The sequence below is a fragment of the Ambystoma mexicanum genome, chromosome 7q, assembly GCF_040938575.1.
Source record: "Ambystoma mexicanum isolate Mex_15411 chromosome 7q, UKY_AmexF1_1, whole genome shotgun sequence".
NCBI classification, from domain to species: Eukaryota; Metazoa; Chordata; class Amphibia; order Caudata; family Ambystomatidae; genus Ambystoma; species Ambystoma mexicanum.
The window spans coordinates 691,985,947-692,007,576 of NC_090941.1; the positions used below are offsets into that span (position 1 = coordinate 691,985,947).

A 21,630-nucleotide genomic window follows, 5' to 3' on the forward strand; every position below is an offset into this window, starting at 1 on the left:
ACCTGTGATCCGGTGCTAACAGCGCCGGTGGGTTTGGTGGTAGGGCTAATAACACTAGCGCTATTACCGCCCAACTCGTGATGAGGCCCAAAATTGTGTGCTGTGCATCCATGCAGTGTTTGTGAGGGGCACACACAGGTTTGGCTGCTGCCGAGAAATGCACCTCGTACAGTGGCCCATCTAAGGCCTGAAGTATTGAGTTCCCATTTGAGACTGCTGTAAATCACATGACCTTCAATCCAATCTCTTCGGGGAAAAAAAACGTCTTCAAGATCTTGGGGGAGAATACCGTCAATCCCCACTAATTTCGCCAAGGGTCGTTAATCTCCATCACTTAGATCACTTGTAGGAATACGGGGAGACGGTCTTTCTAGTCGCAATGGTTTTCACGTGCTTTCAGCGCTGGTCATCGTTACCCGCATCCGAAATCAGGCAACATATGTCTCTCTGGATGTTGGATATGGGAAAACATTGTACAGACCTTCGGGGTTTTAATGTTTTTCACTTGTTTTTGTTGCCAAAGCTTGGGTGCGAACACAGGTCATTGACGGTCAAGAGATTTAATTGCTAGTCCACTTGAGCGTTTCTTCAGGGTACACGTGAAATGCTTGTTTGGATTGCGTTCTGCAGACCATATTTGAGCGACCTTTGTATGTTTAAAAGGTGTGTGCACCTACTATACTTCGCTTGCATCATCATAGGAAAAGGTCCTCTCCTGGGTTATTTTCCAGGTGTTCATAATTCATCTCCTAAAATGAAAATTTTAGAGATAAGGGGGCCTTAGAAAAATCTCCTGGGTTTATTTATTTATTTTTTTATTTATTTATTTATTTATTTCATTTGTGAAGCGCACCTACAACCCGTAGGGATTGAGGTGCTGTTGCAGGTACAAAGTACTAAACAAGCTAGTGTAATGCAGGCATAGTTTCATACAAGTACAGGGTGACAAAGGTGTGACCCAACAGCAGTTATCATAGGAAATATGCAGAATCATACATAGGTTTAAAACTATGTGGCAATAATCCTACAGAACAGAGTTATGTGCCATTGGACTGAAAGGTTCCTGGGGAAATACACGAGAAGGAGAATTCTGGGTTAGGTAAAGAGCTGAGTTTGTAATGCATTGAGGAAGACCCTGTAGGATTTCTCTGCCCTCAGGGAGGGTGGACGGTTGTTAAAGAGCTTGGCAGCAAGGTGAGGGAAGATAGAGCCTCCGGCTTTGCATCTTTTCACTTTGGGCACAATTAGTCTGTCTGTGTAGGGAGTCTTCACAGCCTCGCTGTCGCTTGTGGGATCCCACAGTTACGAATGTCTATTTCAAGCACTGCATGGTTTCAGTGTATTGAACAGGGAGGAGAGAGACCGGCTTAAACAGAAGATAATAAGACGGGAATATGACAGGAATAGAAATGAAATCATCTTGTGGAGCAGAGGAAGGGAGATAGTCAAAAAGTGCCTAAATGAATGCAAATGCAAGTGGATGCAATACCAACCTGATCGGACGTTGAGTTTGCAGTGCCTTGTTGCATGGCCTCTACAGATTCCCTCTCCTATGAGTGTTGACTTGAAACATGACTGCTTCACATGATTTATGCTCTGCCTCAGTGTATGTGCTCTGGAGGGCTTCCCTCAGCCACCAGGGGATATCTACTGGCCAGAGGAGGATTTACGCCTCTTTTCTTGCTCTTTGATTTTTTTGGAAGGGGGGGCTAATAGTAATTCAAGGAAGAAAAGCATTCAGAGTTTTATAGGCTTTTATTTGAAGGTCATTCCGGCCACCCCATCGCCAAACTTGTAGTTGGCAAGTGCGGAAACGCGTCAATATACAGTAATAGCGGCACATTAATTCCACACCGCCAACTTGTAATGAGGACCACTGTCTTGCTCCCGAAGGGGAGCTGGGGCATAGCTTGCACGCTCCTCACACTGAACCTCGGCGGGCATGGGCTCAAACACCAGCCTCTTCACCCAGGCCGCTCCAAGCACGTTGCCCAGGGCTTTAGCTGGCACATTCTCCCCTGACTATCCGCTCAGGATTTGTGGCACTGGGCTTTGATCTTCTGGGTCTGCCCCAACCGGCCCAGAGAAGGTGCCACGCCTTACAGGCCATGTTGTATGGTCATAGGCTGTCCTGGTCATGAAGTCTGGACATGAGTGTCCATTGGCCTCACCTCCCTGCCCATGCCCTGACTTACCAAGATAGGGAGGGAGCACAACTGATTCTTCTTGGCCTGCACCGACTGGCGCTGGTTGAGGTGACATGGCCTGAGGCCATAGTTTTACCTGGGCCACTCCACTTACAAGGGCCAGGGCTTTGCTCCAGGCTAGGCTCTTCCTGGCATGCACACCTTGAGGCTTTGTCATGCCTTGGGGTCCTCCAGGGTGTGGACCGAAGGCGGTTAAATTGCATTCTCCACCACTTTCTCTTCCCCCATTCAGCTCTTTTCCACCAACAATATTTTCCATGTTTTCTTTCTCAGTAATCACTCTGTGTTCTTGACCAGGCACACTTATAGCCCCTGAACACAGGTGACCTGTTCATTCCTCTCAGGCAGAACATTCCATGGATTCCCCTTCAGGAACATTTGTATGGTCTACAGAGTGGTGAAAATTGTAAATGTAGTAAAAGCATGTGCACATTAAATAAACGATTTGTACCACTCTCTCGTGTCTTGTGTGTTTCTCTCTAGGATTTAGTCCCAGAGAGCATGCAACTCTCAGTTGGCCGGGCCCTAATTCGGCCAGGGGTTACACAAGGTTAGAGGACTAGTTGGTATGAGTTATTAATAAAGATGCCAGACAACCTGGGGTTTGAGCTAGGTTTATTGCTGCTAATGCCACAGCCTCCAGACAACAGCTGGAATCTCTGGAATGTGAATCCTTGGAGTTCTAAAGAGGATACAGGAGGAGCAAAGGCTGGAATGAGAAATATAGTAGAGCAAGGGCACAAGGGTGCAGGCACAAACATTAGAACCTGCTTCATGAATGTTGGCTATTGCTGAATTGAAGAACAGAGTCAGGTCTTCACAATGTTCTTGTGTTGTGCATTGGAAGATCTTTAGGCTTCCATAGCAAATAACTCCTTTGACCGTTTCTGTTCTTTGATATTGTGTTTTCATTTGTAGCTCTTCATGTCTGGTGAAAGTTTTCGGCTGTTTATCACTTACCCTAGTTACAAATGCAAATGGTGCAGTTCAGTGCAGTTTGGGGAAGCATAGTGATGTGGTGATATGTCATGCAGTATTTGTGGGCTCATTCAACGAGTGTGCAGGCCGGTGAGTGATACAGTCTGTCAGTGTATATATGTGTGAGTGACTGAGTGAGCCTTTGTGTGTGAGAGTGCAAATCATGCGTGTGAGTGTGTGTGTTAGTTTGGTGAGTGTGCACAATCCCATACCAGCAGAATAACTATATTTTAAATGGCATGCTGGCATATATTTGGGCACAACCGGCATGACTGGTTTTACAGGGAAATACTGGCATACATTGTGTACAGGGCCATCATGAACTTTTATTTTTAAAGTGGCAAACTGCCATATACTTATATATTTGGGTAGAGACCGCATGAACATGTATTTTACATGCCCTGGGTCCATATATTGTGGTCAAAGGCATTATGAACATGTACTACGATTGCATGATGACATATATATTGGGCACAATCACCGTGGCACAATTTGTACCATACTGCTGTATATTGCTGGTGACCTGGCACCTATATGCCAGAAGTTTTCATATGTTACACAACGGTTTCTAAATTGCATAGCTTTGTATCCAGTACAAAAAAAGTACCTGTGCTGCAATTGCACCATTTCATCCCATTATTTACATTTTTCAGGGGGAAACTCTCAAAGAAAGCCCTGCATAATGCTTTAGGGTCAGTTGCGTGATTGAGAGGGGTGGGCGGTGTGCTGTGCATTGGGGGAGGAGCTGGCGGAGCAGGGTAAGGCAGTGCTCAGAACTGCTTCTGTGCCAGAGGAAGGGTGTTTCCGGTCCTGTTTGCGCACAGGGGCATCCAAACCCGGAACCGCAGAGGCTCTGCTAGGACTGGGAGGCGCGCCCTGGTGGCCATGTCTGCAGGAAGATCCTTCCACAGAGTAGGCTTCAGGGTAACACAGGATATGGGGAGATGCCCTGCTCGTGTTTTCATGCTGTCAGAAATTTCACAATACCACACCATCATATGTTCCTAAGATAACAGCATTAAGACTTCTGAATGATAGTCTGTCTTCGGAAGTGTGCAATGATCCAAAGACTAACATTCATGTGTGCACAACATCATAAGCGCCTCAAACTTGACACAAACTCTGTAAACGCTACCATAACCTGACAGACCACAGAAAGAGAAAAAGAAATCTAGGATTGCCAAACTGCCAGAATTGAAAGAGCCCAAAATGGACTGCATGCACGGCGAATGAGGTGGACACGCTGCGTGCACGGAGGGTGGCTGTCTCCCAGAGTTCAACACGTGCATGGCTACATGCTGAGGTACACAGCTATGGGTGAAGTGGGAGAGGAGTACTGTAGTATGTTAGTAATATATTCTAAGAGAGTGCAGTCTCAGGGCAGCTCAGAGTTCTTGCACAAGAGACTGAGTGTCTTGCATGCCTGTCACCACATAAGGCTGTGGCACCTAGGTTGCTTGTACAGCGATTTACGTCACGGTAATGCCACCTCAGAGCACGGATAGTGAGGCAAAGGATGGGTGTCTTTGAGTATGCAAACTAGCAATGTAAGCTCCAGTGTGCACCAATGTCTGCACTGGAAGGCCCCTTAGGCCCCTTAGGCCCCTTAGTCCTGAATGGCCAGGAACGGCTGGTTCTGTGTTACGGATAAGTAGTGGACCCTAACGATACTTCCATGTTAGGGTGGCCTCTATACAGGCTCTGTGATGAGAAGGCAGTGCGTGCTGAGGGTGCTATTCAAGCAGCCACTGCTAATGCTGCCTTACCTCCTACGATGCTGCTGAAAATTGTGTACGTTTTGACTATCCCCACACTCTCCTCCCTTGTGATTTGAAGCCATTGTACTGCAATTTGGCACACTACTACGCCTCATAGTAAAATCAAAAATAAATCGCTCAACTTATGTCCCTTATTACCCTTTAAAGTAGCAGCCACGGGAGTTGTGATCCTGGGCTTAAGGGGAAACATTTTAATAGTAGATATCCCAAAAGAGGGACACGTTTGAAAATGCTGCTTGGGCTAAGATATTTGATTACAATAGAGACAAATGCCGGAGTTGAGCATTTGCTCGCTTATGTCACAAGCATACCTGCCTTTACTTAAACCTGCCCTCATACAGCAGCCTCACAACTGGATGCTAGGAACACTTCACTCTAAAGCAGCTTGTCGCCAAAGGATTTTATATGATATGAACAGAAATGAAGCTATATCCAACTCATTTTTATCATGATAAAATACAAACCTCGCGTGTATGTGATAGGATCTGAGCATGTTTAAGGATGAGTGAAGTTGCAGACCACAGAATTGGCACCAACTGGCTTGGGTCCCTCACAGTATAGGGTTTGTTCAGCAAATGGTCAATTTTGAACCTTCATTCACAGTGAGTGGCTAATTCAAGGGAAGGTAATTGCTCTCCGAGTCCTTTGTTCTCAGCAAGGCAGGATTCCCTACCTACTTGGGGACTATGTGTGTGTTTTTCTTTTTCTCTCATCTATTGACCCCCCTTTGTTCCTCCTACAGTACAATTCCCAGTTCACCAGCCATCCTTTATGATTTCCAGCCCCTATTACTGCCTGTTTACCCATGCAGGGGCAGTCAACCTCTGTGTTTAGTTATTCCCTGTGTTAGTTAAGACCGCTATCTGTCACAGAGCCTTGCTTAAACATTCATTTATTTTGGTATTTACTGCATTGTTGATGCTTCGATGCGCCGTTGAAGAGCATAGACCTCGGCTCACATTAGCAAAGTAAGGCAGAGGTGGTACACCTTCCACTTTGGCTATGAAACATTTGTGGCTGAGACACCTCTGAGCCAAGTTGTAATACAAACGTGGGCACAGCACATTGAAGATTACACTGTATCAAATGCCAACAGGGATTGTCTTACAAAACGGACTTTTCTTTGTCACTTCTTACAAATAGAACCACTTATGTGTTGGCTCCACGTGTTGGATCAGAGCATAAGGGAAGGACAACACAACAGTCCTTTGTAATGCTCTTAATCCTCCCACATGTAATACCCCTAAAGCTACAGTATTCTGAAACAGAAAGCATTACAGGCCCATTTGAAGGTTCATGACCCCTTATACTTGTTTTGTGTTCACAAGCACACAGTATTTACAGTTTTGCATGTGAGTGTAAATGTAGCCTCGTACCTGTGTTGCCGAAGACTTTGCACTACCACGGACTGTGGAACCTAACCACAACTATTGTGGCAATCTGGGCACATCACTTTATCTTCATGTGCCCCAAATGGTAAATGGTTGTAATTTAGATATATATTCCAGATTCATGAAAACGTTACACCAATAATGACCAAGACCTCCTGTTTTGGAGCCCATTCGTGGAAGGAAAAATTGCATCATTTGCTTAAATGACTTTGCTTGTGTAGTTTGGCTTCAAAGCATAATTTCCTTTTTTGAGCACACCTGGGGTCTGTGGCAGCGCATGCCAGAGCGTGTCCTTGATTCGCCTTCCATATGCGTCCGGGGAGACCTTGCACAGAGGAATACCCAGAGGAGGCAGTCGTATTTCCCAACACTTGCCTGCCGTGCCATGTTCCTGATGCAAGCGTTGATGCACCAAGCGAGCATTTCCACCTTAGGGCCAAATAATGGCATCCTATGGCATCTATTGTTCAGCGATGCCCAGGCACTAACATCACTTGGCACTTCATATTCCGGCATTGCCATCTTACGCTCAGGTATTATCATCATTGACAGTGACTGCCACTCGAAATTGGTTTCTCTCACCACTGTAACCAGACGGGCCCAAGCAGTGTGTGTTTGCATCAGAATGTAGTTCGGTGCTGCAGAATGCTGGCACCACTATGCCATACATGGCTGACTCTACATCTCTTATTAAAACGCTGAAACAATACCCCAAGTCCAGATATTTCAACTCTGTATAAGACCTAACACTAGGTAAGAATAGGAGGCAGGTCCATATAGACCGTGGCAGGAAACATTCCTGGATCCGCTACTGTAGATCTTGTGTAGACCCGTCACGACTTGGGTATTTCCACGGCAAACATATTCCATAACATCTTAATGAGAAATGCACATATATGCCGCTTTACCTACAAGTTGCTTTTGAGAGTGGGAAGCGCCTAATGTAACGCCAGCAGAGGTGCCCTGCTGAATAGCACCTAGTGGCCTATGCTACGGTATTCAAGCCCAGAGTAAGCATACAAACAACCATGAACCAAAACATTCACTTTCTCGCCAACGTGTTATGCCTCAGTGGCATCGCTATCATACCACTAGTATCTGACTGCCCAAAACATACCTTTGGGCTCTAGCAGACGCGGACAACAGCCGGATCTAGTTCTGGACTTGTTAATCAGAGGTTGCACAACTGTGCAGACAGCTGGTGCGTGAATCCATTCCTTGCTTTCCCATATCGCCAATATGCCCACCGAACCACTGTAGAGAACATTTAGACGATGCACAGTGAAACAAGAAAGATAGAAAAAGGGTACGGGTTCAAACAATTATGTAGCTGTCCTGTGCCTGTACCCTCAAATGTAGTCTAATGTTGTTCTATCTCCCCTTTGTTGGTTAATTTTGCCATTGTCAGTATGAAGGGGGCATGCCAGAAAATGTTAATTAGTTGGAGGGTCCCTCTTTTTCTGAAAGGGTGGCGGTTGTGTAAGGTGTAATGCCAGTGCTGGCTTCTAACAGGGAATTCCTTAGGGATTTCATAACACCACAATGCATGCCATCATTTCATCGTCTGTACATGAGAGAGCGTTGGCACCAGAGCAACATGATCCCACGTGTCGTTTGCCCTTATAGATCTGAGCTTTGACAGCCTGCTGAAGGAATGTGTGCTTGTGCGTGTGTGTCTGTAAGGTATGTGTTGGAACTTCGGAATCCATTGGGGATGACTCAACCCTTCATCCTTCTGTCAAATTCTGATGGTCATTGCATTTGGTAAATATTTTCTTTTTATTTATTGTGTGATGGGTTCAAATAAATCTTAAACAAATACTTTATGAACAACTGTACATACAAATAGATATAATCAAATATTGCATTAAGAATCAATTTAATTGCAAATTTACCAAATTAAGCTTATATAAATATTTAACTACAGGAATCTTTAGAGAAATATATACTCCCAAAAACAGTCTTGACCAGAAGGCATCTGTTGTAAAATAATCTAAATAATGTGCAGATCTTGCAAAATATAGTATCCGCAAATTGCGCAATATTTGACATTTTAGAAGCAAATGGTTTAAGGTCTCTGTTTCATTTACAACATTACAATATCTACAAAACTTTAACACCAGAATATCATTTTTTTTAACTTTATTTATTGGTTTTAACAACATATACACAACCGCCAACGTATACATTCCCCTTGAAACAAACCCTCAACCATGCCCTCCCTTCGGCTCTTGGCAAGTTCTTTCATAGTAATACACGTAACCATTTAAGCATTTTATTAGTTGCAGAGATTTTGTAGATGTCAGGACTTCTTTTTTGGTACTGGTGAGCTTCTTACTGTCTTGTCCCGGATGTGATAGCGCACCACTTAATTGAGATCATATTCTTCCATCATAGTCTCAACACTAAGCCTTGGGCTCGCGTGGGCATCGCTTCGCTTTGTTCTAGGGTCGGTAGGTTGCTCTTCCGTGATTATATGTTCTCCTTACATTGGGGTTCATCGACTATGTTTGTGTCCTGTTGTAGGTCAGAGTAGTATTGACGAAAAGGGGGCCAGTAGTCAAATGGGTGGCTACTGGCCGGAAGTGTCAGAACATATCGGGTTTCCCTTTGCTGGCATATGTTCATAAATTCCAACCATCTCATAAACGTTGGTGCATTGTTTTTCCCCATAAACTTGCAACCAGATATCTAGCCGACACTGTGGCCATCCCCAGAAGTTTCCTCTCAGTACGGGTCCCCTCCCTGAAAAGTGCCAGCAGCCACAGTTGTGGTGTATAGTGCCGGGCTGTCGGTAGCATTTCAGTCATTGCCTCCTCTATCTGCCCCCAGTAGCTTCTAATCTTCGGGCATGCCCAGGCCACATGGTAAAAGCCTATTGAATCTGTCTTACATCTTCTGCATAATGGAGATCTTTCCGGGAAAATCCTGTGTAGTTTGCTCAGGGAATAATAGACTTGGGACATTCATTTGTAATGAATTAAGTGGAGCCGACAGTTCAGGGACAAATTACATAACTGCATACCTACAGTTGTCTAATTTTCCTTGCTCAGCGGCATTGCCAGCGTTCCCTCACAGACGCTTCTATAGTTCTGTCCTCCCTCTGCCTTTCTACCCCTTATCATCCTGTAGATGGTGGACACCAGTTTCTTTGTGGTAAGCGGATTGATCACATATACCTGAGCAGGATGGGGGGTAGGAGCGTAGGGGAACCTGGGCCACTTAGTTCTCCATGTCTCCCTGATCCTGAAGTACAACAGCATTGTCACTGTGGTACATTCCCCCTTTGTTTGTAACTCCTCCCATTTAATTAATTGTCCTTCATGTACTAGGTCTCCCAGCTTCTGTATCCCCAGTGACTGGAAGTGTACCTGAAATATTTTTTCGTGTTTGAGTGGGATCCCATATGCTTTATAGACCGGGAGGTCAGGGAGATAGTAAGAATCAGCTCCCAAGATTTGGCCCATCGTTTCCCATGCCCTACACGTCACATCCAGGAGTTGGACCTTGCACTGGGGGATCCCGCCCCTATCTCCCCTGATCATTCCAGTAGATTATTTGGGCTCACAATTGCTTTAGCTAATAGGGAGTGAGGGGGATCGGCTGTGGGGGATTTCCGTTCTGCCATATACTGGACCTGTGCTACCAGGTAGTAAAGGTAAAGATCAGGGTATTCCAGTCCACCATGCACGTATGATCGTGTGAAGGTGTCATAGGATATCCTGGTTTACCGCCCGGCCCATACCAGCATAGTTATCAGGCACGTGCCCAGTAGGGTGAAGGTGGCCATATTGGGACGTTATTAAAAATGTACAATCATTTGGGAAGTATAATCATTTTGGCCGGAACTATTTGAGCAGCCTGGGAGATTGGTAGGAGGCTCCATGTCTCCACTCTGTGTTCTAGTATGTCCGGTGCTTTTACATAGTACTCCTTGTAAAGGTCTCCCACATTAGTAGATACCATGATACCCTAGATAGTATATTCCCTTGGGGCACTAACGGAACTCATCAACCACATCCGTCCACTGCACCCCTGGGGTTAAGGGGAGTACTTTGGACTTATTCCAGTTAATTCTCAGTCCAGAGAGCTCCCCAAATCTAATAATCTCTTGTGTCAAAGGTGGAAGGTTCGTACTGGGGTGCTAAATGTTGAGCAAAATATCCTCTGCGTATGAAGATGTAATAGAGAGATGCAAGTGCATTCAAATACCTCGTGTGCATGTAGTTCGTGGATGTGATAGGCCAAAGGCTCCATCGCTAGAGCAAACAGGATTGGGTAGAATGGGCACCCCTGTCTCGTGCCCCAGGAGGGGTAAAAATACTCTGAGACTCTCCCGTTCGTGCACACCGCTGCCCTAGGGGCAGAGTATAGGAGTCGGGTCAAGCTAATGAATGTGAGGCCGAATCACAAACGGCAAAGGATCTCAAAGAGAAACGGCCAATCTACATAGTTGAAAGCCTTTTCTGCATCGAGGGCCACCACTGCCATAGGGATTTCTGGGTTCACAATGTGCAGGAGGGAAAACAAGCATCTCAGGTTGCTCTGGGTTGATCGCCTTGGAATAAATCCTGCTTGGTCAGGTAGTATTAGTGCAGGCATATGCGCAGTATGCGGTCCGCTCTAGTATCTTGACAAGTATTTTATTATCAGTATTTATTAGCTATAATGGCCTATATGAGGAACGCTGTCATGGGTCTTTTTCAGGTTTTAAACACAGTCACTAGCGCTGTTCTGATGGTCTCAGGGAGGGTACCTTTTGACAGTGCAATTTCATATATATCTCAGGGACTGGGGAGTAGTAAGTCTACATAGGCCTTATAAAATTCTGCTCTTATTCAATCTCGCCCGGAGGCTTTACCAATAGGGAGGGTTGATATTGACTTTCAAATATCATTATAGAGGCATTTAGGGCATCACCCTGCTCCTGATACAATCACCCTAGGGCTATCTCGGCCAGTTATTGTGTCAGTACATCGTGCCCCACGCTAGGGAGCAATGTGTATAATTGATCATAGTAGTCTCGGAATGGCGTAGTAATGCCCTCGAGGTCCCTATGAGGTTTCCGTTGTGGTCTACAACCTCCATGATAGGTGTGATTTGACGCTCTTGTTTAATAACCCATGCCAGTGTTTTACTAGGGCGATCACCCGCCACATATCTTGCCACTACAATTGGGTTCCCAAAAATCTCTCTTCCCTAGTCACCAGTTGATTTAATTCTTCTCTGTGTGTTTTCAGGGTTTCGCGTAGTTTGGGCGTATCTGAGGTTTCCTGTCCATTCTCTAGTCCCTTTATGATATCTTCAAGTGTTCGCATGGTCTTCCACAGTGCCTCCAGTACCCCACCCTCGTTGGATAAAAAGCACCCCCTTACGTAGACTTTAAATGCCTCCCAAATTATGCCTGGGTTGGATACCGATCCTACATTGGCCTGGAAATAGGTTTGTATGTCCTGGCCATTCTCCCTGCGAAAGGTGGCGTCTGCAGGGACCCATGTATGTGCATCAACTCCCTCTAGAGTGCGAGGTATATGGGGAGTCATATCTGTGGATGCGCCATCCTGCTAGTCTGGGGAGGGGAGCTCCTCGGGCTAGGTGCGTCTCCTGTAAGAAAAGTATATTTACTCTGTGGTTCCTACTGTAGTTTTCTATCAAATATATATTGTGATTTTGAATTCTAAATAAATAAATATTTACCATTGCAAACTAGCCTGATTCCTGGTTCAGTGTGACCAGTGGAGTATTTTGAGAAGGGTGTGATATGAGTGGTATATCATTCAGAATATTGAACTTATAGATACAAATAAATAAGGGTTTCATTTGCGCACTACCTGCTGGGCGAGACTTGGGTGTGTGACTGATTGAAATCACTTACATCGTGCACTTAATTATTAATTTTATGACACCATAGTGCATTACACTTGTGCAATATCTATGCCGTATATGAACCTTCAAATCTAGTCCCATAACTCCCTTAACATTTGACATAGGTGTATCAGACCGATGTGGAACCCCAGTGCCCTCTCTCTCCCTCCCACGCCAAATACCTACCGGCTCCCCCCTCCCTCCTACCCACAACATCATCTATTAATATTGCATAACAATTCTGCATTGTCTGTGGATTTGGGGGCGCTTAGGGTGGCTAATTTACTCCTGGTGGTTCCGGCTGTTCTTTGTCACTCCTTGGACCTTGTCCCCCGCCCCGGTGCTTTCAGTAGTTCTAGCAGTGATTCAAATAGCATTATTCTCTTTTACATAAGGATACTTTAGGGCTGTCTGGGTGAGCGTTGTGGGGACCCTGCCGGGTTGGTGAGGTCCGAGGCATAACGTTCCGCTGAGTCCGGAGATGTGAAGATGTTTGTTGAGCCGTTACGTTGCACTCTAAGTTTGGCTGGGTACATCATTGCATATTGTACTCCCTTATTCCGCAGTATATTCTGGACTGCTTGGAAGGTCCTGTTCTGTTCCTGGACTAATGGGCTAAAGTCCTGGAAAAGCCGGATTGTGGAGGATCCTCAACGTAATTCCTTTCTTTCTCTGGCAGTGCGGAGCAGGGCATCTCTGTCTCTATAGTTGAAGATCCTAGCTATGATCGGGTATTCTGGGGTGCCGGTGGGGGAGGCCTTGCTGCCAGTGATCGGTGTACCCATTCCACCATGAACATTGGTGCAAGAGGGGGATTTCCAAGGATTTCCTTCAGCAGGTTTTTCACAAATTTCTCTATGTTGGGGATCGGGGTTGACTCCAGGACCCCCAGGATCCGGATATTATCACGCCTCTTCGTTTTTAGCCATGACTTTCTTAACTGACTGTTGTACCTCTGCCATTTCTCGTTGCAGGGTGGCCACCTTATCCTCTCCATCCGCTATCCTCTGTTCGGCTTCTGCCATGCGGCCGCAGAGCTTATCAATTTGTATGGATTAATGTCGACCTAACAGATGAGGGCATTGATCTTTGCCCTGGGTTGCCAGTGCTGCTTTTCAGTGCTAGTAATGTCTGGTTCATGGCCGCCACATCGATTTGGGTCGAGGCTTGGTTTTGTGCAAGAGGTATAGGCAGTTGTTGCTGGTCGGCTTGCGCAAACTGATCCATTTTGGCCTTTTTTTTGGGGTTGACAATGGTAATGTAATCTTGGAGTCATGTCTATCACGTGGGATATCGCACAGTGTTCTGGTTTCCGTTGAATATAATGGAAGATTTACAGGTCATGGTGTTTCCAGATAGCCTCTGGCGTTGTGCCATGATATTTCCATTGTAGTATCCAGGAGCAGATCTTACACTGATTTTACAGCTTGTTATTCTTGGCATGGGTGTTTCCCCCTCCCTGTTGCCATGTGTGGCGCTTCTTGTGGCGATGTAGCTTGTTTAGGCCTTTGCGAGGTGGTGCTTGGTAGTAGGGGCAGGCCTTCAGGTTTATAGCTGAGTTTCCTACATGCAACCTCCTGCACTATTGATTAGTTGTGGGTATGAGGAGGCTTGACGTAATCGGGACAGGGTTTCCCCGGAACGGCTGATCCCGCTGTATATGAAGGTAAGCGTGACACCCGCCCACCCTAGTTGGCTCTGCCGGGTGTAGTTCCTGTATGCCTTTTTTTTCTGCCTACTCTCCAAGGCACTCCTGGTGGTGCCTAGCTAAAAGCCCAGGGGGACGGGTTCTGGATGTTAATCTGGGTACCGTGTGGGTACTGTGTGCAGTTTAGGGTGACTGGTCTGCAGGGTCGAGTACTGTATTTAGTGTGATTTCTGCAGTGTCAGTTGGGCCCTGCGTGCCATGTCTCTCCCATGGATGAGACACAGGTTATCATCAGGGAAGGTAGAGCCAACGGAATATTTTGGGTTGTTATTCCAGTGCCCCTCGCGGGGATAGCCGTGGTGTAGTGGAGAGGCTTTTGGTTTATAGGATTCCACCGGTGCAGGGTATAGGGCTGTAATGCTTACCTTGTCTCCACAGGAGCATAATGATCCAAAAGCCCTATTGATCTGCTAAACTGGTTTTTAAGGGGTTTTCCCCTGTCATAAATGAGAGATAACAAAAAAGAGGAAACTGTAATTAATATGAATGGTAAAATCTAGTACGGCTTTCCCCTACCTTCCACCCTGAAATAGCTCCCCTTTTACTTCTAAAGCACACACTCTCCTCATCTGTGTTTAGTGGTTTGGGAGCTCTCCATTCTGCATTCACACAGGGGCACGTAGATGTTGAGGTTCAGAAGACTGTGATGCTGTTGAAAACTGGTAAGCCTCTGAAGGTAAGTGCCTTAATATTTGATATAAGCCTCTTGTCAGAAAAAGAGGGAGGCAGATGTCTCTGAGAAAAAAAGTTCTAAAGTTGGAGAGATCTCTCTTGCTGACTTTAATAATTCTCTTTTCCTTTTGCAGGTCCTCTGAAGAATAAACTTTAACTGAAGAAGTCAGCGTTATCGAAGAAAAAACATAAAACCTTTTCTTGAGGTAAGTTGGCACGCTTGCAATAGTGAAAGCGCACGAACACTGAGTGCCTTCGTTAACCTGATATGGTTTTTCTATTGTCGTAAGTATGTGTGCGTATTAGGGGAAGGAGCGCTGCACAGAGTAAGTTCATTTTTTTTAAAAAGTAAAGCTTTCTTCTGTGAAGAACGGCATTGGAATGTGAGGAAAAAACTCAAGGAATCTTCAGGTACATATGCGCGTATGGTATTTTCCTTCGCCTTTAATTCTATAATGTTCGTTTTTTAACTATGGTACCTTTGTCTTGCAGGTCTTCGGAGGCCTGAAAATCTCAGAATGTTGCTGCGGCTGCGGACGAAGGCTGTTGACTGAAATGCGAACTACGATGGAAGAAATCTTCTGTTGGAGGACTGCGGCTGCAGAAACTCTGGTCAGGTAATACTAGTCTGTGGTCTGTAGATATTCTGTGAGCGGTTCAGTTTATTAACATTGCTTTTATTCTGCAGGTTCTGTGAGCTGAGCGCCGGTAGTGTTGCAGCACTGTCAGTGGACCTAACGGGAAGTGCGCGTTACTGCGGAGGCAAGGCTTATATAGCCATCAATGCCCAATGTCTGGTTCTTTATTATAACTTAGCAGTGACCCATATGGCAGCCATTTTAGGGGTATTGGGATACTATTGAGTTTCTATGGAAGTCTATGGTTAACTTGATACGGTGGACTGTGAGAATGCCATATTTGCCATGCTAAAACCCATCTAGAGCCTACAGATCTATACAAAGAATCCCACCTGGTCCTTAACTCCTGAATCTAAACCAGAAAACCTGGAAGTGATCATGACAAGGGCTTTGGCCCCCGTCGAGTACCTCTAGGGTTGTGGTACGTTTCTGCAATTTATTCTGTCCCCCCCTCTTATCCACTGTGGGTGCAGCGTTAGGGAGCTTACCAGGTGTCCCGCATCAACATTTAGGCTGGCAAGTTGTGTCGGCTTTACACCCAGGCCGTCCAGATTTGCAGTGTCTTTTTGAGACTGTGGCCTGCGGCCTCCTATTTGTCTGCAGGTTGCCTAGTGTGTGCGAAGGACCACACGGCCATCACCCAGTAACTCATAGACAGCAATCGGGCACGCAGGATCCGGGGGTCAGCTGTCAGTAGTATTCAAGTGTGGTGCCCAGGGGCAGCAGTGTAATGGAGACGTGCTGCGCACCCCCTGCATAGGCAGCGTTTTCAGTATCTATGCGGTTTCTTTAGAGGCCGTCACTAGGGGTGATGCAGCGCTGCCAAGATCCCGGTTGTAGGCCCCTTACGTGCAGGAAGGGGGGATGATGCCAAAGGGTATTCGTGCCTGGTGAAGCAGGGCAGATTTAGGCAGCCAGTGGGTTTTGGTTTCACGTTCCGTCCCCCAGTTATGTATAGAGGTTGGGGAGGTCTCGCCTTATGCTTCTTTGACGTCGGCCGGCATGTCTGCTGCCCGGAATTGTGTTGGGGCGCTTCCGGCCAAGCTCCGGTGTCAGCGCTCCGGTTGTGTGCAGGTGCCCAGTTGAGGGGGAGGAGCAGGATGCCATGTGGTGTCCATGCAGCACCCCAGGCATGGAGCCATTGTTCTGGGATCGCACCGAGAGTATGAGATGGGCGCCCGGCATGCTCTCACGTGTCCTCCTCTAACCTTCACTGCCGATCCGTGTCTTCTGCTGATTAACGTTTGACTGCTCTCTCTCTCGGTAGGCTGCATCGGTGAAGGGCCATAGAAGTCGTGACAAACCACTTTGTCCTTCCTTCAGGAGTTTAGGATCGGGCTAATTCTTAGTTCAGATGGTGCCCACCATATTCACACTCACATATTTCAGCCACAGTGGGGTACTCAGTCACTCGGAGCAGAGGATATTAATGAGGATATTTATGCCATCGTTGGAGCTTCACAAGCAGTGGCCATCTTGTTCAGCCGCGCAATAGCACCCCCTACACTGGAATATTTTTTAATGATTGGTAATTCTCTAATAGGCTTCAGGTTGAGTCTGAACCTTAAGAATCCCATTTGTGCATTGTGAATCTTTTCTTAGTGGGCTGCAACCTGTCCCAATTTCTTATTTTCCTGGGGGATATATTTGTAAAATGTTTATAACACTTGATCCATTCACAGGTTATGCACAAATCCCAACACATGAGAAGCTTCTTCACCAGCACTGGGTTTTGTAAAAGATGATTGAGATCATTTGTAGATCTCCTGATATTTTTCCGCATAGCTGCTAATAACCTCTTTTTTACCCTGCTGGCCTGCAACTTGAAGATCTATGAATAATGCATTTTCAGGTGGATCAAGGAGATACTTATACAAGCACTAAGCACTTGAAGATGTCAACCCAAGTTCATAGCATAGGACGACAATGGGAATGGTTTTTGGTAAAGACAAAAAAGGTTTGACATATTACACCTTCAATTACACTTCAATCAATGCTGCTAGCTTGATGGGAGAGCACTAGTCTGTAGGTTAAATATGGTGTGTCCTTAGCTTAATAATATCTAATCAAAGGGAGAATGGAAAATCTGCCATGTTTCATGTTAATATGGTTCATCTGAGCATCTGAGAGCTCAGCTGTTTAGCTTTGATACCAAGCAAATGGGGTAAATATAAAACTTCATGTATGAGCACTTAGAACTTGGAAAGCAGCCCAGCAAAAGCAGACAGGGACCATCCACACACTTGAAGGACTCCCGAACAAGTAGGGGGTGAAGTTTGAGGTGACAGAGTACCAATAGATGGAACATATCTGACTACCTTTATACAACTAAAATACCCCTGATTACACATAAAGCACCTTTTATGCACATTCAGGTTCTTCACCATTGATGGACATACAATACTGGTCTCACCATCTGTAAAGACCCTGCTGGGGTCTACCGTGATGCTTCACTAAGCATGTCATGCCAAAGCAGCCACATCACTTCTTCTGCAGCTTACGCCACCACATTGATACAAGCGAGCAAACTGTTCCTATCATCTGGTAAGCGCCTCACCATCGCACAAGCTCTTGTAGGTTCTAAATTGGATTATTGTAATGCCTTGCTTTGTGGCTCATCTGACAAAAATATAAATAAGCCCCAGGTCATACAAAAAAATGTCCTCTGGGCAGCACAGGACCCAAGCAAATTTGACAACATCTCTGAAGCTCGGAGATCTGTACACTGACTCCCTGTCAGAGAGAGGATTACATTTAAAATCCGTTCAATTATGCATACATGTCTGTCCAACACTGCCCCACCCTAGCTGACACAGAAACTCACTGCTCATACATCATCCAGACCTCTGAGATCTACCCAGAACCACTGTCTGGTCAAACCTAGATTCAGACGCAAAAGAGCCGGTGGCTCTCACTTCCCAACCATGGAAGCCAACCTCTGGAACAAAGTACCCCTGCACATACGCTCTGAGAGTTCCTATCTCAGTTTCCGGAAATGCCTAAAGATCCATCTCTTCAATTCATTTTATATAAATGTACCTAATATGTCTGTAACCAGCGCCTAGATGCCCCAGGGCTTTGTACGCTTATGCAAATGAAATAAATAAAAATAAAATAACAATTTATATCCCAAAAACATCTCACTGCTGTTACATGACAAAGCACACTGTTCGCAGCCAATTGGAGTACACAATCAATTTTATGTGCTAAGGTAAGAGAAAATAAGGTAAACCCGCCAAAAATCTATTTATTTTTACATTTATTTACAGGGCACATAACACAGAGGCATCTAGGCGCTAGTTTCATTGTGGAAGGGCAAGCTATTTATAACATGCTAGGTTCTTTTTTTTTTCAAGCGTGGGTCTGAGATTTGAACCTGTGTTTCCTCAGCATGGTCTTGCTTCCAAGAACTGCATGTTGCCACAGAGCTATCCTCCCGTCCCCTCACTCCTGATAGATCTTTCTCATAAATTGATAACATGAGCACATCCTTTGAAGCTTTACTACATGCAATTGTCCTTTGAAGAGTTTAAAATACCCTTTTTCCATCAGATTGATCAAACAATAAATCAATATAAATGGACACTCGGACTGCTAAAAACAAATGTCAGTCCCAGGAATGTGGATAGGAGGGGCTGGATGTCATCTTCCCTTCAGTAAACTCTATATGAAAAGTGTTGGCACATTTGATGGTGCTGACGGTGCTGATGCTTCACATATGAGCCAAAACTAAAAAGACAATCAGTCTTTTCTTTCTAGACTTTGAATGTGTCCAAATGTACATTCTGAGTTGAAAAAGTGAAGGATACTTGGCATGGCACCAACACGATTACATTAACCTAGTATGCTTCAGTTATAATTTATATAGACATACAACAACAAGAATTAACATAGAATTAAAAACCTGACATTGTATATATGCTAATTCTTTCAGTGTTTCTATAGTTTGTAATTAGAGCAGATCGTTCATGCATGAAATGTATTAACAATTATAAGCTGCTATAATTCAAAATATTTAGGAAACGATTTCACCATTAGGGTCTAATGGATGGAATGCTAATTTGCGTGTCATTCCGAAAATGTTAATTTTATCTGACCTTCCAATAGAAGAATTGAATTAGAATTGAATGCTGTAGAAAATGTAAGCTGATTTGATCCTCTTTCTTTGAAATAGTTTTTGTATTCGTTTCAGACTTTCTCTATGATGAACAGTACACTTTTATATACAACAAGCTACAATAATGCAACTGCTTTCTCCATTTGCTTTCCGATTACAATAGCCCCTTGATTGTAAATGGCAACACTGTTTCTAGGAATACATTAAAATGCACCTACCATTCGAGAATGAATTTCTTTGGCATACAACGGGAACAGGAATTCTGAATCCCCTTCCAGTCGAAGTCCTTCACTTGTAACACGCAGATGACCCATTCCAGTCTGGGGAGAAAAACATTTCATGTGAATTTTTAGAGGTTTCAATTGTAATTAGTTTATTCACTTTTAATATTGAGCTGTATTTTTATTTCTCTTGTTGCTACATTTCAAATTATTTTTTTTGTATTTTTGTCGGGGTATGGCGGATGCACTTGTAGCACCAAGAAGCCAAGTATCTCTTAAGAACTTTAATGCATAAGTGTTTAAACAACAGGGTAGTACTATAGTTCTATGGGGTTTTATCGACAGAAATCACTTTGTGAAAAGTTGTAGGTTACTTCTTTTTTTTCTTTTGATGGGGTCGCCCCCATCCACTCCCATCCCCTCCGCTTTCCCACCCTTTTATAATCCTGACCCTCCACATACTACTCCTTGACCCCATGTAATAACCTACCATGAAATATCCTACCGAAAAGTGATTTCTGTCTAGGAAAAGTAAACGTCACATATGTATGAAATAAGTATAAAGAGATAAGACACACACCATATCACGCAGTGGCTTTGCATGTCTTAATCACTCAAAACACCCTTTCCAGATGATAGTGAATTGAAAATAGATAGCTGTAGACGCCAATGAACCCTGACATTTGTACCCACTTTAAGATCTTGGGGTGATCTTAAACATGCCCTCTGGTACAGGTATTTTGAAGGGAGACATTTGGAGGATTATGAGAGGCTGATGTCAACGTTTGTGGGATTCCGCCTACCCCTTGACAAAGCTATGGGTGGGGAGGGGCAGGCAGCATAGCACATGTGGACAGCTCCAAAGGGCAAACCATCATACTCTCCGGCTGTTAGGTTATGTTATTAGCTTTTGTATGGCACCCTTCCCCCCAACACCACCATCGTGGACTTGCAGCACTGGGGCATGCCAATGTGCCCTGCTCAAGGCAACCAGACCTTGGTTTCTGGAAGAAAGCGTGAGTAAGGAGAGTAAATCAGAGATAAACACATGGAAAGAGAAGAAGAAGTGGAGAGAGAGGGCATGTGATTCTAGGTGTAGGTGTACATGGCAGTGGATCATGTGGAATGCTGATCACAAACAGGTTAAACAAAAACATCTAGTGATAATGAGTACTTTGCAGTGATGCCAGTTTCTAGTACTTGGAAAGTGGTGTTATAACAAGTCAAAGCATGGTAATGTGAAAAACCTTGGATGGGCTATGGTGCACGCTTAAAGTATGGATGGTTGATTGCCAGTTGACATTTGCAAGAATCCCCTGACAATCCCCAGGGAATGAATCTGGGTTCCAAGTAAAATGCCAGGCATGACAGAGCAAAACAATGCAGCGTTAAGAAGAATTTGCTGAGCACAAAGAGGAAAGGGGAACATACCCATATATGCATGGCCTCCCATTGAGGGTGGGTTTACTAACGAGTATTGTAGATGTGGGGTCCGAAAGGTGAAGTTACTGCCTTCAGTTGATGAGGACCTATCGTTCAGAACTGATAGATAGGCAATGCCCATTACTATGACCGGGTATAGCGGCAAAGTAGAGATCCTTGAAACATACATTTCCTGGAAAAAGGTGTGAATGACTGGTTTGAGAGCTGGGATCCAGCAAATTGATCAGTGACTGGCTTTTAGGGAAGAATTTCAGAGACAATTATTGCATAGCCACCTGGCACAAGTAGTGGCACCTCCTGCAGGGAGTGAGAGATGCAAGTCCTACATTCCTACTCAATAGACACTCAGTAATATGATATCCTCAAGAAAGGGAAACTAACTATTAGTTAACAGAACCTTCACCCCACAAAACATGGCCATTGTCCAAATGGTCTACCGGGACATCGGTCTGAGAAATGCAATAGGAACCCCCCAAAGTAAGCCAAAACCAGCATGGAGCCAGCAGCCAGGCTACATGTCATCAGTCTGAGAAATACAGCAGGAAAATCCCACTGTTGGCCAAACCAAGCAAGGAGTCAAGATGAAGTCACCAATATCGATAATATGCACAT

At 44.9% G+C, this 21,630-nt stretch overlaps 1 protein-coding gene across 5 annotated transcripts in view; it reads right to left on the reverse strand.

Moving 5' to 3' along the window:
* The window catches only part of SGCG (sarcoglycan gamma), a 1,266,244-nt gene that overhangs the window by 552,671 nt on the left and 691,943 nt on the right, over nucleotides 1-21,630 (reverse strand). For all 5 annotated transcript variants that reach the window (XM_069639249.1, XM_069639252.1, XM_069639248.1 and 2 more), the window contains one exon: nucleotides 19,573-19,674. In XM_069639249.1, coding sequence (XP_069495350.1) covers nucleotides 19,573-19,674 — 102 coding nt within the window. The remainder of the gene's footprint in view (nucleotides 1-19,572; nucleotides 19,675-21,630) is intronic.